We start from the raw sequence: 18,278 nt of genomic DNA on the forward strand, positions 1-18,278 counted from the left end.
AGTGCAAATCCTTTTCACACTGGAACTGGATGAGGGCAAAAAGAAGGTAAGGAGATATCCTGATTGAGATGAAAGGGGGATACCACCTTAGGGAGGAATTCCGGAACCGGACGCAGAACCACCTTGTCCTGGTGAAACACCAGGAAAGGAGCTTTGCATGACAACGCTGCTAGCTCAGACACTCTCCGAAGTGAAGTGACTGCTACTAGAAAAACCACTTTCTGCGAAAGGCGTGCGAGCGAAATATCCCTCATTGGCTCGAACGGTGGTTTCTGAAGAACCATCAGCACCCTGTTCAGATCCCAGGGTTCTAACGGACGCTTGTAAGGAGGGACGATGTGACAAACCCCTTGCAGGAACGAGTCTGGCCAGGCGCTTCTGAAAAAACACAGAGAGCGCAGAGACTTGTCCCTTAAGGGAGCCTAGCGACAAACCCTTTTCCAATCCGGATTGAAGAAAGGACAGAAAAGTGGGCAAGGCAAATGGCCAGGGAGAGAAACCCTGAGCAGAGCACCACGACAGGAATATTTTCCACGTCCTGTGGTAGATCTTGGTGGACGTTGGTTTCCTAGCCTGTCTCATGGTGGCAATGACCTCTTGAGATAATCCTGAAGACGCTAAGATCCAGGACTCAATGGCCACACAGTCAGGTTGAGGGCCGCAGAATTCAGATGGAAAAACGGCCCTTGAGACAGCAAGTCTGGTCGGTCTGGCAGTGCCCACGGTTGGCCGACCGTGAAATGCCACAGATCCGGGTACCACGACCTCCTCGGCCAGTCTGGAGCGACGAGGATGGCGCGGCGGCAGTCGGCCCTGATCTTGCGTAACACTCTGGGCAACAGTGCCAGAGGGGGAAACACATAAGGAAGCTGAAACTGCGACCAATCCTGAACTAAGGCGTCTGCCGCCAGAGCTCTGTGATCTTGAGATCGAGCCATGAATGTTGGGACCTTGTTGTTGTGCCGTGACGCCATTAGGTCGACGTCCGGCATCCCCCAGCGGCAACAGATCTCCTGAAACACGTCCGGGTGAAGGGACCATTCCCCTGCGTCCATGCCCTGGCGACTGAGAAAGTCTGCTTCCCAGTTTTCTACGCCCGGGATGTGAACTGCGGAGATGGTGGAGGCCGTGGCTTCCACCCACATCAAAATCCGCCGGACTTCTTGGAAGGCTTGCCGACTGCGTGTTCCACCTTGGTGGTTGATGTAAGCCACCGCTGTGGAGTTGTCCGACTGAATTCGGATCTGCTTGCCTTCCAGCCACTGCTGGAACGCTTTTAGGGCAAGATACACTGCCCTGATCTCCAGAACATTGATCTGAAGTGAGGACTCTTGCTGAGTCCACGTACCCTGAGCCCTGTGGTGGAGAAAAACTGCTCCCCACCCTGACAGACTCGCGTCCGTCGTGACCACCGCCCAGGATGGGGGTAGGAAGGATTTCCCCTTCGATAATGAGGTGGGAAGAAGCCACCACCGAAGGGAAGCTTTGGTTGCCTGAGAGAGGGAGACGTTCCTGTCTAGGGACGTCGGCATCCTGTCCCATTTGCGTAGGATGTCCCATTGAAGAGGACGCAGGTGAAACTGCGCGAAAGGAACTGCCTCCATTGCTGCCACCATCTTCCCCAGGAAGTGCATGAGGCGCCTCAAGGGGTGTGACCAACCTTGAAGGAGAGATTGTACCCCTGTGTGTAGTGAACGCTGTTTGTCCAGCGGAAGCTTCACTATCGCTGGAAGAGTATGAAACTCCATGCCAAGATATGTCAGCGATTGGACCGGTGTCAGATTTGACTTTGGAAAATTGATGATCCACCCGAAACTCTGGAGAGTCTCCAGAGTAACGTTGAGGCTGTGTTGGCATGCCTCTTGAGAGGGTGCCTTGACCAGCAGATCGTCTAAGTAAGGTATCACCGAGTGACCCTGAGAGTGGAGGACCGCAACTACTGTAGCCATGACCTTGGTGAAAACCCTTGGGGCTGTCGCCAGGCCGAACGGCAGTGCCGCGAACTGAAGGTGTTCGTCTCCTATGGCGAAGCGCAGGAAGCGCTGATGCTCTGGAGCAATCGGTACGTGGAGATAAGCATCTTTGATATCGATCGATGCTAGGAAATCTCCTTGGGACATTGAGGCGATGACGGAGCGGAGGGATTCCATCCGGAACCGCCTGGTCCTTACGTGTTTGTTGAGCAGTTTTAGGTCCAAAACAGGACGGAAGGACCCGTCCTTCTTTGGAACCACAAACAGGTTGGAGTAGAAACCGTGACCCTGTTGCTGAAGAGGAACCGGGACCACCACTCCTTCTGCCTTCAGAATGCCCACCGCCTGCAGAAGAGCCTCGGCTCGCTCGGGAGGCGGAGATGTTCTGAAGAATCGAGTCGGAGGACGAGAGCTGAACTCTATCCTGTAACCGTGAGACAAAATGTCTCTCACCCAACGGTCTTTTACTTGTGGCAGCCAGGTGTCGCAAAAGCGGGAGAGCCTGCCACCGACCGAGGATGCGGTGTGAGGAGGCCGTAAGTCATGAGGAAGCCGCCTTGGTAGCGGCAGCTCCGGCGGTCTTTTTAGGGCGTGATTTGGCCCGCCATGCGTCGGAGTTCCTCTGATCCTTCTGAGGCCTTTTGGACGAGGAGAATTGGGACCTGCCCGCCCCCCGAAAGGACCGAAACCTCGACTGTCCCCTCCTCTGTTGGGGTGTTTTTGGTTTGGCCTGGGGTAAGGATGTTTCCTTTCCCTTGGATTGTTTGATGATTTCATCCAATCTCTCACCAAACAAGCGGTCGCCAGAAAATGGCAAACCAGTTAAGCACTTTTTGGAAGCCGAATCTGCCTTCCATTCCCGTAGCCACAAGGCCCTGCGTATTGCCACCGAATTGTCGGCTGCAACCGCCGTACGGCTCGCAGAGTCCAGGACAGCATTAATAGCGTAGGACGCAAATGCCGACGTTTGAGAGGTTATGGACGCCACCTGCGGCGCAGACGTACGTGTGAGTGCGTCAATTTGCGCCTGACCAGCTGAGATAGCTTGGAGTGCCCATACGGCTGCGAATGCTGGAGCAAAAGACGCGCCGATAGCTTCATAGATGGATTTCAACCAGAGCTCCATCTGTCTGTCAGTGGCATCCTTGAGTGAAGCTCCATCTTCCACTGCAACTATGGATCTAGCCGCCAGTCTGGAGATTGGAGGATCCACCTTGGGACACTGAGTCCAGCCCTTGACCACGTCAGGGGGGAAGGGGTAACGTGTATCCTTAAGGCGCTTGGAAAAACGCTTATCTGGACAAGCTCGGTGTTTCTGGACTGCCTCTCTGAAGTCAGAGTGGTCCAGAAACATACTCATTGTACGCTTAGGAAACCTGAAACGGAATTTCTCCTGCTGAGAAGCGGACTCCTCCACTGGAGGAGCTGAGGGAGAAATATCCAACATTTGATTGATGGACGCAATAAGATCATTCACTATGGCGTCCCCATCAGGAGTATCAAGGTTGAGAGCGGCTTCAGGATCAGAATCCTGATCAGCTAGCTCCGCTTCATCATACAGAGAGTCCTCTCGCTGAGACCCTGAACAATGTGATGTCGAGGGGATTTCATAGCGAGCTCGCTTAGTCGGTCTGGGACTGCGTTCCATGTCAGAGACCTCACCCTGGGATCTATGAGACACCCCGGGAGAACATTGTTGTTCCAACTGAGGGGAACCAGGGGGCAATGATTCCACAGTGCCCATGGCTTGAGATGCCGGCCTGGACTGCAAGGCTTCTAATATCTTAGCCATAGTCTCAGAAAGTCTTTCAGTAAAAACTGCAAACTCCGTCCCTGTCACCTGGACAGTGTTAACAGGTGGTTCTCCCTGGGCCACCCTTAGCAGAGGCTCCGGCTGAGTAAGTGCCACAGGGGCCGAGCATTGCACACAATGAGGGTCAGTGGAACCTGCCGGCAGTATAGCCGTACATGCTGCACAGGCAGCATAGTAAGTCTGTGCTTTGGCACCCTTGCTATTTGTGGACGACATGCTGTTGTCTCCTCTGAGCAATACAGGAGGGTATATAGCCAAAAACAACCGTGCACCATACAGTGTAAAGTATGGCCTATAATCATATAATCTATAAGTACACTTCTGCACCAGTGGGGCCAGCACCTAGGTGCTGCTTACCGCCCGCGCAATGCGGTTGTGTGGTCACCAGAATTCCTGCCTGGGTCTCCCTGAGCTTGTCTCCCTTCTCCAGCGTTAGCAGAGCTGACAGGAATGGCTGCCGGCGTCCTGAGGAGAGGAGGGGGCCGTGGGCGTGCCCTAGAAAGTGCGGGAATCTGGTGCCCCACTGTGCACAGTGAGGGGGGTGGAGTATGCAAAGCATGCTCCAGCCTCAGTTGCTGACGTCCTTTACAGCGTCCCGCCCTTCCCCTGACTGGCAGGCCTGGGGGCGGGAAAAGAATGAGACTAGGCCGCAAAACCCGGGGACTAAAGTTATAAGCGCGGCCGCCGTATAAGCGCGGTCGGCGCGGAAGTCCCCGGCGCACTAACAGTCCCAGCCGCGCCGCAGTGATAACAATGGCAGCGGCGGTCAGCGCGGCAGTCCCCATACACTAACACACTCAGCGACGCTGCAGTGTGTAAAGGCACAAACGCAGTCAGCGCCGCGGTCCCCGGTGCACTAGCACACCCAGCAATGCTGGAGTGTTGCTGTGCGCGGTCCCCACGGGGACACAGAGTACCTCAAAGTAGCAGGGCCATGTCCCTGAACGATACTCGGCTCCTATCCAGCAGAGTCCTCAGGAGCTGTGGATGGAGCACGGTCTCATGTGCCTGGAGACCGATAGGATCCCACTTCACCCAGAGCCCTAAGGGGGATGGGGAAGGAAAACAGCATGTGGGCTCCAGCCTCCGTACCCGCAATGGATACCTCAACCTTAACAACACCGCCGACAAGAGTGGGGTGAGAAGGGAGCATGCTGGGGGCCCTGTTATGGGCCCTCTTTTCTTCCATCCGACATAGTCAGCAGCTGCTGCTGACTAAGCTGTGGAGCTATGCGTGGATGTCTGCCTCCTTCGCACAAAGCATAAAAAACTGAGGAGCCCGTGGCAGCACGGGGGGTGTATAGGCTGAAGGGGAGGGGCTTTACACTTTTAGTGTAATACTTTGTGTGGCCTCCGGAGGCATAGCTATACACCCAATTGTCTGGGTCTCCCAATGGAGCGCCAAAGAAATATATATTATATATACACATTATACACACACACAGTGGAACCTTGGTTAACAAGAACAATCCGTTCTGGGAGTGTGCTTGTTAACCAATTTACTCGTTCAGCAAAGCAAGATTTCCCATAGGAAACAATGCAATGCAGACAATTCATTCCACAACTTGTTAAATGTCCTATCTTGGTCCCCTATTGTGCCATTCCATACACGTACAAACACGCACGCACACATTTTGCTCACCTTACCTTCTGTTCAATCACCGGCCTCATGGAACTTGCAGTTCGCCGGTACAAGATGTGTATCGAGTAATGATCGCGACGAGGGAGGAACTTCTGCTGCCAGAGCTCTGACGTCAAAAGGCAGGAGCCGCTTGCTTCTGATTGGCCAGCGTGTTGCCTTTGAGTAGCGGCTGACTGCGGAAGTTAATCCCTCGTCACGATGGTTGCCGATACACATCCTGTACTGGCGAACAGAAAGTTCCAGGAGGCCAGCGATGGAACAGAAGGTACACATATTATGCTCACCTGGTTCCATCGCCGGCCTCATGGATCTTGCAGTTCACCAGTACAAGATGTGAATGGGGTAACCATCGCGACGAGGGCAACTTCCTCCCTCGTCACAATGGCTACACGATACACATCCTGTAGAGGCAAACTACGAGAACCATGAGGCCGGCGATGGAACGGAAGGTAAGCATAATTATATATATATATATATTTTTTTTTTTTTTATTTATTTAATAATTATATATATATATATATATATATATATATATATATATATATATATATATATATATATATATATATATATATATATATATATATATATATATATATATATATATATATATATATATATATATATATATATATATATATATATATATACACATACATATATATACATAGACATATACACATATTACGGTATATATTATATAATATGTGTGTGTGTGTGTGGACTGCAAGAGCGGGTTAGAGCGCGGTGGATGTACGGAACCGGAAGTGTGTGCGGTGATTATTTTGTGCGTTGAGCAAAGCTTGCTTGTAAACTGAGTTACAAATTTACAGCAAGCTTTGCTCTGTAAGCGAAATACTTGCTAACTGGGTTACTCGTTAAGTTAGGTTCCACTGTATTCCACTGTATATTCTCTAGGTTGACGTAGGGAGCACAAAGCTGGAGCCCTATAAGAGGATATAAAAACCCCACCCCATGCATTGCTCCAGAAGAACAAGAGCACGCCGGAAGGGGTCAACATCCCGGAACCAAGGAGATCCCTGATGGCGAGACATTTCTAGGAGGAACATGCTAAGGAAAACAATTCCAAGAGGACCATGCCATGAGGAGATACCTGGGGGTGTGATGCGGGGAACTGAAAGCTGGTGGAGACCCTGACTGGCGATAGTGATCTGAGCGTGTGAATGGGTTCCTTTTTGGTAATTATGACATTACTGAATTAATTATAATTTCTTAAAGTTTAAAGATCTTTTTGCTGTAATATTGTCATTATCGGGTTTTAATAAACTGCTCATTTGTTTTTATGGTTTCAAATAAATTTCTTTTTATATTGTTTTTGATGTGTTTTTTTTTAGCTGACCATTCCCTTGAGTTTACGTATGGATATTCTTTAACCGTAATCTTATCGGATTATGGGTTCTGGAATTGTCAATAATATATTTTTTGATGTTGTTGTATGGTATTTTTGTCACCTGCTATTTATATTGCCCAAGATAATAGTATTTCTTATACTATGTAATGCGCACCACACACTGTCCGTATTCTCTGGCATCTGAGCGCTTTTACAGAGTATAGAAGAGGTACCCTATAAGGCTGGGGCCACACGAGCATTAATACGAGTGCATCGCATGACACTCGGTTCCCGCTCTGCTGCGAGTGTGAGCCGAGTGTCATTATACTGTGATGCAATCCTGCGATCGGAGCACAGCTGAGGAGAAGAGGGAGGGACTAATCTCCCCATCTCCTCCATGGTCAGCGGATGTGTATATCACACTACGCTCGACTGTAATGCAAGTGCAATGCTTCTCTGGCACCCATAGATTTCTATGGGTGCGAGAGAAAAATCAGATTCCACCCGCAGCGACTGTTTTCTCGGTTCGATTAGGGCTGAGAAACAAAAAAATCCTCAAGGAACCCTTATCAGGAAAGAGGAAAAAGGAAAAAGGAGAGGGAAAACACAAACAACAAATCGCATTCCACTTGGACCAATGTTAATCGCATTCCACTCACTCCGTTTTACTCGCCGTGTGTCCTTACCTTAAGTCAGCATCTGACCTTTTAACATGACCAGGGATAAAATGCCAAGCCAGAAACGACAGCTGTTTCAGGGTGTTTGCCCCTCATCAGTATCCAGCAGGGTCTGGCCAGGGGTGTGCAATGCCCTAAAGGCAAGATGAGGGACAATTTACTCCTATAAAGAATTGCTTATAAGATCCCAGCAGGTCTCTAAGAAAACCAGTACATGCTTGACATTGCCTTGAGGGCATCGCACTCAGCCAGAGCAAGACTCTGCTCTACACTGATGAGGGGCAAACAGCCCAAAACAGCTGTCTGTGGGAGACTGTCTGGATTCACTTATTGCCCTGGCCATAAAGCATGTTGCGGATTCATTTTAGTGATATTTCAGGCAAAAGCTCATCAGAGTTCAGGTATATGAACTGAATATAAATCAGGTGTCCGGTATTAAAGGGAACCTGTCATCAGAAATTTGGCTTTCAACCTAAACATTTTCCCCTCTGCAGCTCCTGGGCTGCATTCTAGTAAGGTTTCTATACTTTTTGTGCCCCCTTTTAAACCAAAATAAATACTTTATAAAACTGTACCTTTCGGTTTGAAAATCTTGTAAATCGTCCATGGGGGCGGGCCGTGTGGCGTCCGTTGCTGTATCTTACGCCGTCCCCCATGCTCCAAATCATCCCTCAGGACGCCGCCCACTGCGCCCGAGGTCCCGTGCACGCCGGGACACCTGGTGACGTGGTCGCAAGCACGAGCGTATGGGCGGCGCTGTGATTGCATCGCAAGTGCCCACCCATACTCTCGTGGGTGCGCTCTCCCCTCCGTACGTCGCTCAGATCCTCCGCTTCTCCTGTAGTGGCCTGCTCCGCTCCTCCCATCTATTTCCTGCTGCAGGGTACGATGGGAAGGAGGTGACGTCGGGCCGGCGCAGAACGCTGGAGGCAGTGGGGAAAGGGCGGGCACGAGAGTATGGGTGGGCACTTGCGATGCAATCACAGCGCCGCCCATACTCTCGTGCGTGCGACCACGTCACCAGGTGTCCCGGCGTGCACGGGACCTCGGGCGCAGTGGGCGGCGTCCTGAGAGAGGATTTGAAGCATGGGGGACGGCGTAAGATACAGCAACGGACGCCACACGGCCCGCCCCCATGGACGATTTACAAGATTTTCAAACCGAAAAGGTACAGTTTTATAAAGTATTTATTTTGGTTGAAAAGGGGGCACAAAAAGTATAGAAACCTTGCTAGAATGCAGCCCACGAGCTGCAGAGGGGGAAACATTTAAGTTGAAAGCCAAATTTCTGATGACAGGTTCCCTTTAATCAATCTGCTAACAAGAACAAGAAAATACATCTATTAGGAAGCATGGATCAAGGCACGAATGAAGAGCGTACCAAAAGAAAGTACAGCTAAGCTCTTAACAGGCGGTTACACAATATGGGCAGCCTGTAATGAGTGGGGGATCATACGGGTGAGGAAAATCCCTTATGTAGCAATAGCACTGACGTGAGCCCTTAGGAGATATAATACAATGGTGCTTACATAGTAACGTTAACTTCACCGGTATTTATATGGGTTACTGTGGTACCAGAGGCTCTAGTGGACTCCCTTGCTACACATGAATCACTTATGGATGTGGCTGAAAATCTATACAAGTATTAGAGATATTAGCAGATTAGGTTTCCCAGTTGTTCCTGTAGATACTATTGTGAGGAACCAGCCCAGCAGGACCCAGCTCTTCACAGTTACAGCCGTACTCATGTTGTGTCACCGCCTGATAAAGCTTAGATTTTTTTTTGTAGGTTCTCTCTTTCTCAAGAGGGTAATTTGAACCCTTTATTCAAATCAGTGGGTATACAGTGTGTCCACCCATATCCTGTCCACCACCATTAACTTGAGAACGGTGGCAGCTATAGGCATAGAAGTGGTGTCTAGGTATAGTAAAGTAGCCATGCGCTATGTAATGAAACCACCTATAGCGCCAACTGGTGGAAAACAACCGAGTCAGCATTTTTATCTCGAAAACGGAACGAGAGAGAAAAAAAAGTGACTTACAAAGTTGTAGGGCATCATCAATTCAATACGAATCGCCACCTACAAGGTGTCGATTCGTATTGAATTGATGATGCCCTACAACTTTGTAATTTACTTTTTCCTCTCTCGTTCCGTTTGAGATAAAAATGCTAACTCCATTGTTTTCCCACCAGGTGGCGCTATAGGTGGTTTCATTGCGTAGCGCATGGCTACTTTACAATACCTAGACACTACTTCTATGCCTATAGCTGCCGCCGTTCTCAAGTTAATGGCAGTGGACAGGATATGGGTGGACAAACTGTATACTGGGCAACAAAGAGTGGGTGTTGTGTCCCCAATTTATGGGGAGTACCAAAAATCTAAATTTCTCAGTCGCTTCATAGGTGGACACAAAAACCATGGGCTGTCCTTTAAGCTGTCCATGGGGTCTGGATAATGAAAAAAAATCTTAGAAAAAGCCAGGAAGTACTAGCGAAACACATGTCAAGGACCTAGTCTCAGACTTAGCTAGATTAGTAAAACAGACAGGTAGTAATCTGCAGTTAGGAATCTATAATATTAATACAATACCAATCAGATCTATCCACTCTGCAGCATCGGTGATGCCCCACTGCACTGCTACTTGCACTATGACTACACTGCTCCTAATGATTTCTATTTTAATCTGTGGCACATATCAGGCTTAAATAACCCACTTCTTACCCTCCCCAAGCGGTCAGACTTGCTGATAGTGGTGTGACTGCTCTCTTGGAGTGCACACTGCTTCTGAGTAGCAGCGCTCCCATCCGGCCTGCAACGCCGGTGAGGAGTCACTGCACTCTCACAGAATGGCTCAGAATCCAATAGTGCCGTCCCCATTAAAAGATTTACACTGCACTCATTCAGCAGCGTTTGTCCCCAGTCCTGGTACAGTAATCCCTCAAACCAGTTGGTGGCACACAGCCTCTCTGGATCAGATCATGTTAGGCCCCTTTCACGCATCCGTTTATTTGCCATCAGGCACAATCCGTCGAAATGTGAAAAAAACGGATTTAGTGCTGGATCCGGTTTTTTTTGTCATTGTCTTGTATTAGCGACGCATGGCCTCACGTTACATCTGAAGTACGACGGATCCGTCAACAAATGTGACTGAGACAACGTGCATAGTAACATTTTTTGTGTCAGTCGAAAAAGCGGACCGCGACGTATCCGTTGCTATCCGTCGTTTGTGGTAATGGAAGCCTATGGGCGCAGTATCCGTCAAATGACGTATCCGTCGTCGGATTCTGTTTTTTTTTTTTTTTTATAATCGAGCATGCCCAGAAGTGTTGTAAAATCACTGCTGGTAATAGAAAGAAAAAAAAAAAAAAAAAAAAAAGTTACGACGGATCAGTTTTTTTTTTTTTTTTTTTTACAAGATCCATCACATCAGTTTTACCACAATCTGTGACGCATCCGTCACAAAACGGATTGTGACTGATGCAAAAAAACCTGATGTGTGAAAGGGGCCTAAAGGTACCGTCACACTAAGCAACATTGCTAGTAACATCGCTGCTGAGGCACAACTTGCTAGCAATGCTGCTGTGTGACATCCACACCAGTCGCTGGTTGTTGCTGAATGTCCTGGGCCATTTTTTAGTTGTTGCTCTCCCGCTGTGAAGCACAGATCGCTGTGTGTGACAGCGAGACAGCAACAACTGAATGTGCAGGGAGCAAAAGCCGGCTTCTGCGGACGCTGGTAACCACGGTAAACATCGGGTAACCAAGAAGCACTTTCCTTGTTTACCCGATATTTACCTTCGTTACCAGCGTCTGCCGCTCTCACGCGGCGAGTGCCGTCTCCTGCACACGTAGCAGAGTACACATCGGGTAATTAACCCGATGTGTACTGTGGCTAGGAGTGCAGGGAGCCAGCGCTAAGCGGTGTGCGCTGGTAACCAAAGGTAAATATCGGGTTGGTTACCCGATATTTACCTTAGTTACGAAGTGCAGCATCGCTTCCACGCGTCGCTGCTGGCTAGGGGCTGGTCACTGGTGAGATCTGCCTGTTTGACAGCTCACCAGCAACCCGTGTAGCGACGCTCCAGCGATCCCTGCCAGGTCAGGTTGCTGGTGGGATCGCTGGAGCGTCGCTTAAGGCCCCGTCACACTAAGCAACATTGCTAGCAACATCGCTGCTAACGAACAACTTTTGTGACGTTGCTAGCGATGTTGCTGTGTGTGACATGCAGCAACAACCTGGCCCCTGCTGTGAGGTCGTTGGTTGTTGCTGAATGTCCTGGGCCATTTTTTAGTTGTTGCTGTCCCGCTGTGAAGCGCACATCGCTGTGTGTGACAGCGAGACAGCAACAACTAAATGTGCAGGCAGCAGGAGCCGGCTTCTGCGGAGGCTGGTAACCACAGTAAACATCGGGTAACCAAGAAGCCCTGTCCTTGGTTACCCGATATTTACCTTTGTTACCAGCCTCCTCCGCTCTCACTGTCAGTGCCGGCTCCTGCTCTGTGCACATGTAGCTGCAGGACACATCGGGTTAATTAACCCGATGTGTGCTGTAGCTAGGAGAGCAAGGAGCCAGCGCTAAGCATTGTGCGCTGCTCCCTGCACATGTAGCTGCAGCACACATCGGGTAATTAACCCGATGTGTGCTGTAACTAGGAGAGCAGGGAGCCAGCGCTCAGTGTGCGCTGCTCTCTGCACGTGTAGCTCCGTGCGCTGGTAACCAAGGTAAATATCGGGTTGGTTACCCGATATTTACCTTAGTTACCAAGTGCAGCATCTTCCACGCGGCGCTGGGGGCTGGTCACTGGTTGCTGGTGAGCTCACCAGCAACTCGTGTAGCGACGCTCCAGCGATCCCTGCCAGGTCAGGTTGCTGGTGGGATCGCTGGAGCGTCGCAGTGTGACATCTCACCAGCAACCTCCTAGCAACTTACCAGCGATCCCTATCGTTGTTGGGATCGCTGCTAAGTTGCTTAGTGTGACTGGACCTTTAGTGTGACGGTACCTTTACCCACTATGATTTAATTGACTGACAGTAGCTGCTCCTCAGTGATTCACTGATATCACAGCACAATACACAAACAGTACCTTGTGTATTCATCTGGTCTTAACATCTGATAATTCTCACCCTGTACATGCCCTCATGCACTGCTGGGGCAGTGATAAGATAAATGTTGGAGATTTAAAGGAACCTATCAGGTGCAATATGCACTCAGAACCACGAGCAGTTCTGGGTGCATATTGCTAATCCCTGCCTGACTGTCCCTGTATACACGAACATAGATAAAAGATCTTTGGAGAAAGTATTTCTAAAGATTCTTTAAAATATGCTAATGAGCACAGGGACTAGTTACAAGGGTGTTAGTTCCCTTGGCTAGTCGGCCCTTTAAGCATGTAACTACACCCCTTTGGGCGTGCTAATATGCTAATGAATGTGCAGCGTCAGAGGCATGGTCGGGCTCACCTCTGCTGCCACCGCTGGTTTTCGGCTCAGTGCGCACAGTCATGCACACTACACCAGTTTGAAGCCGGGATGCGTACACCTAACTTCATAGTGCGCATGACCGAAAGTCCGGGTCTTCTGATCATGCACCCTGAGCCGAAATCAAGTAGCAGCAGAAAACAGTGAGATCGACCATGCCTCTGACGTGGTGCATTCATTAGCATGTTTGCCCCCTTAGCATGCCCCTGTGGGTGTGCTGACTAGCCAAGGGAACTAATACCCTTATGACTAGTCGCTGGCCTTATTAGCATATGGTAAAAGATCTTTAGAAGTTCTTTTTCTAAAGATCTCTTTATCTATGCTACTAGATACAGGGACGATTAGGCAGGGATTAGCAGTATGCACCCAGAACTGCTCCTGACAGGTTCACTTTAATGAATGACACTGAATAGAATTCTAATTCAAATACAGCAGTATCTGTCATTTGTATGCGCCCCTCTTGAAATACTTGTCTTATTCTAAAAACTGACCAATTGATACTTTGTTAGCAAACCTATTTAATGCTGCAAAAACCTAATGTAACATTATTGGTTGAAACAACATAGGCTTGCTTCAGTTTCTGTAAATAGTTTATTGGTGAAACAAAACTTGCCACCACTTTATTTTCAATGATTTTTTTTTCTACTTATTAGCTGTTGTGGTTTTCTTTTAAAAGTAAATAAACCACAGTCTATTAAAAAGGACATTGGTGAGAGATTATATATATATATATATATATATATATATATATTACTTTACTGAGACTACTAATCACATTTGGAGTGTTTCACGCTCTGTACCGCAATTCTAAAATTTAATGCACACAAGCAATTTATTCTCATTTTTAATATATCTAATATAATAGGTGTAGGTGTGTGTGTGTGTGTGTGTGTGTGTGCTAAAGAAATCCATACAGTCAGACTGTTTTGATGAGAAAATTTAACTCCGCACTTTAGTTACTCTCCAAAAATCCTGCCTTCATTAAAGTCAATGGAGCTGCAAGCTATTAGGTTATTAATAGGAGCCGTGAGTGGTTGCTATAGGAACACAATTAATTGTTAGTACAAGAAGCTTATGTGTGAGGTAATAGGATGTCGGTGGGGAGACGCATAGAGACAGACAGACAGACGGGGAAAGAGAGAAAGAGATAGAAAGAGACAGAGACTGATACAAACAGACAGAAACTCGAAGAGAGACAGAGACAGTCACTGTCCTGGGCAACGCCCGGGTACTACAGTTAGTTGATAATAAAAGTTATATTTTAATTCACATCTCTTTCCTCTACTTTCCCCCTCCCTTAGTGTATAAACTCTCTAGCTAAGTGGTGTCCACTGATATGAATCCTGTAACTCTTTGTCAACCAAACTACTATAGAACGATATAAAAAAAAACCCCAAAAACAAAGAAGTTTAGCATCTAGCTTAAGCAAGGCTAAGGCCGGCGTCACACGGTACGATATATCGGGCGATATGTCGGCGGGGTCACGTCGTTAGTGACGCACATCCGGCATCGTTAGAGATATCGTAGCGTGTGACACCTCCAAACGACTGAACAAGCAAAAATACTCACCTTATCGTTGCTCGTTGACACGTCGTTCATTTTTAAAATGTCGGTCCTCCTTCTGTGCTCCGGTTGTTAATCGTTCCCGAGGCAGCACACATCGCTCCGTGTGACACTTCGGGAACGACGAACCTACGTCCCGCCGGCAATACGGAAGAAAGCAGGTGGGCAGGATGTTACGTCCCGCTCATCTCTGCCCTTCCGCTTCTATTGGGCGGCCGCTGTGTGACGTACCTGTGATGCCGAACGTCCCTCCCTTTTCAGGGAGAGGATGTTCGCCGCCCACAGCGACGTCGTCCGGGAGGTAAGTACGTGTGACGGGAGGGGTTTAACGACTGTGCGCCACGGGCAACTAATTGCCCGTGACGCACGAACGACGGAGGCGGGTACGATCGCTCATGCGATCGCACGATAGATCGTAACGTGTGACACCGGCCTAAGACCGGTAAGGAACTCAGACCCATGTCTGTCTCCGAACTGAGGAGGCTTGGTGCTAGCAGGTGAGGAGACAACTTGTTTTTGTTCAGATGCATTGTAAGTATACAGTATCTTCCACATGGTAAGTTTATATCATATGGGCTCCTTGTGCCATGGGAATCTATGAAGTGCAAAACGCAGACAGTTATTGCCATGCACTTTAGATAGTTGTAGGGCAAATGCTTATCTGGCTGACTCCATCTAATGTCTACAGCCACCTTTAGTCACACAGCTCATGTAATAACAGTGAAGCTCTACCTTTGCAGTGCGCCTTCAGCTGGTCTCTCCATCCGCACTCAATCAGTTTTGCTCTTAACAGATCTTTAAGGCTTGGAATAAAAGATAAATAATAATAATTAGAGATGAAATGTAGATTGTAACATAATGCTTTATAGCTCATCAAAGTATACTCCTATATACACACTAGGTAACACTGGGTTGTGTCAATATCGATCGGCGTTCATTAAGGCTAGGTGTGCACGTTGCATTTTTTCATGCGTTTTTGCAGTGTTTTAAACTTCAGCGTAAACGCATGCGTTCTGCGTCCCCAGCAAAATCTGAGAATTTTGTAAAATCCATGCGCATGTTGCATTTTGGATGCCAAATTTTTGACAAAATTGATGCGTTCTAAAAAGCAACATGTCACTTCTTTTGTGCGTTTTGGATGCTTTTCCCACTCTGTCTATGGGAGAGCAAGCGTCCAGAACTCATGAATTCTGCATCCATTCCGCATTCAAAATATACCCAAAACACAGCTTTCCGGCAGCGTTTTGAAACGCACATGCAGTGACAAAATACTGCAGAATATTTGTCACGGCAGAACACAACGTGCGCACATAGGCTTTAGATTATCAGATTTCTTCGTGTAAAGGCTACTTTACATGCTGCGACATCGCTAGCGATCTCATTAGCGATGTGAAATTCTAGATAGCAAGTGCGATCTTTCGAGAGCACACATGCGTAAAATGACCTATGTGCGACCTCGAAAGATCGCACTTGCGATCTACAATTTCATATCGCTAATGAGATCGCTAGCGATGTCGCAGCATGTAAAGTAGCCTTAAGTCTATGTGCAGACAGAGCATTTTTTGATGCGTTTTTTTTTTTTTTTAAAAATCTGCATGCCCAACCTGAAGCCTGCAAAGTCTATGAGATTTCAGAAGTGTTGTGCACACCTTGTTTTTTTTCCCCTTGCAGATAATAAACTGCAGTATGTCAATTGTTGGGGCAGTTTTTTCCTGCGGTTTTTTTTTTAGCTTTTCCAGCAATTGACGTCACAAAAAAAAACAAAAAAAAAAAATGCATTTTTGTAGTGCATTTTTCTGCCAGAAGGTGCAGAAAAGTTCACCAAATCTGCAGTGTGTGCACACACTCAACTATTGCGCTTAGCGGAACGTATAAAGTAGTCAGCGAACAAGAAAGCAGCGAGCACTGAGCTTTTGTCTATATTCACACTTTCTTGTGAGTGTTAGGCTGCTTTCACACTACGTTTTTTTAACATGCGTCATGAACGTTTTTTAACGCAAAAACGGATCCAGTGCATTTTCATTTCAATGCATTTGCAATGGACTCGCGTCAACATGCGTTCACCTGCGTTTGCGTGCGTTATAGTGAGGATCCAGCGACTTGCAGTTTTTTTTAACTTTTTTCAAAAACGCTACTTGTAGCGTTTTTGAGCGGCGTCCAAATACTGTTTTTCACTGGATCCTGTCTATACTGCACGCCTGACGTGATCAGTCTCTTTCCCCCCTCCCCCTCTCCCCCACCCTCTCCTTAGAGCGGCGGACGCTCATAACCAAGGTAAATATCGGGTAACCAAGCAAAGCGCTTCACTTAGTTACCCGATGTTTACCTTGGTTACATGCGCAGGGAGCAGGCAGCCCGGCTCCTAGCAGCTGTTGACGCTCGTAACCAAGGTAAATATCGGGTATCCAAGCAAAGCACGTCGCTTAGTTACCCGATGTTTACCTTGGTTACCAGCGTCCGCAGCTTCCAGATGCCGGCTCCCAGTCTATCACGTTCAGTTCCCCTCACTCCCGATCACATGACTTCAATGCCCGCCCATAAACTTCAAGTGACAGGATCCTGCAAAATAACACATGCATTTGCACGCATTTTTCTTTGTAAAAACAGGATCCACTTTTACAGCAAAAAAACGTTCATGACGCATGTTATAAAAACGTGGTGTGAAAGCAGCCTTACCATCTGAGAGAACTGGACCGATATTTCCTCAGGTGTTCGCTTCCATATTTTTCCTTCATTCCCATTTTTTTTTCTTTCACTGAAGCAGTTAGACTGTTTGGCTACGTTATCCATTAAAGTCATTGTATGGGCTCATGCACATGGGGCAAGGATCACAGGAGGGAAGAAAAAAAAAAAAAAATAATAATAAGACCTGTCCAATTTTGATTTGTGTTTTGGATCAAAAAAAAACAAAACAAAAAAAAAACAGAAACGTACGTCTATGGGTCCGTGAAAAGATTGATTGGACTACACTCATATCATCTGAGTGTAGTGCGATTTTCAGACTGACATAATGGAAAAGAAAGACATTTTATCTCTACCGCTGAGAAAAACTGATGCCCCTCTGATCAAAGTCTGATCACAATAACTGAATAATTGGACTGTTTTTCTCAGGAGAAAAAAAAATGGCCGTGTGCATCAACCCAATCTGGTAAAAATGAAAAAAACAAACAAAAAAACAAAGAAAACTAAAAAGGTGCAACACAGAAGTACAGTCTCCCATCACAGTGTCATCTGCGGTGCACGGATTCCCATAGACTTTAATGGCAGAGCCTGGTCTGCAAAATAGATGAGGACAAGATGTGCTCCGAGTCTCACGGAGCAGAGATCCCCCTTTTTTTCCCTTTTTAAACAGACATGTATACAGATTAATGTCTTGTAAAAAAACAAAACAAAAAAATCCAAAGCACTAGGAGGTGTCAGACAGAAGTGTGAACGTCGCCTTACGCCACACGTCACATTGTACATAGCACTTTTTGCCTTCTATCCTTTCAGTAGCTTGGTACAAAAGAAAAATTTACTAGAAAAACTCTCCATGATGTCAGATATTAATCTCTTATAGCTTGGCTAAAGATAGCTCGACGTTTAGGGTACTGTCACACTTTAGCGACGCACCAGCAATCCCACCAGCGATATGACCTGGTCAGGATCGCTGGTGCGTCGCTACATGGTCGCTGGTGAGCTGTCAATCAGGCAGATCTCACCAGCGACCAGCCCCCAGCGACGCGTGGAAGTGATGCTGCGCTTGGTAACTAAGGTAAATATCAGGTAACCAAGCGCTT

The 18,278-nt window shown here is 47.6% G+C and overlaps 1 protein-coding gene across 2 annotated transcripts in view; it reads right to left on the reverse strand.

The window, feature by feature from the left end:
- The window catches only part of ENY2 (ENY2 transcription and export complex 2 subunit), a 48,133-nt gene that overhangs the window by 6,213 nt on the left and 23,642 nt on the right, over positions 1-18,278 (reverse strand). For both annotated transcript variants that reach the window (XM_075352953.1, XM_075352952.1), the window contains exon 3: positions 15,232-15,302. In XM_075352953.1, coding sequence (XP_075209068.1) covers positions 15,232-15,302 — 71 coding nt within the window. The remainder of the gene's footprint in view (positions 1-15,231; positions 15,303-18,278) is intronic.

This window comes from Anomaloglossus baeobatrachus, chromosome 6, assembly GCF_048569485.1.
Source record: "Anomaloglossus baeobatrachus isolate aAnoBae1 chromosome 6, aAnoBae1.hap1, whole genome shotgun sequence".
In the NCBI taxonomy this organism is placed as follows: domain Eukaryota; kingdom Metazoa; phylum Chordata; class Amphibia; order Anura; family Aromobatidae; genus Anomaloglossus; species Anomaloglossus baeobatrachus.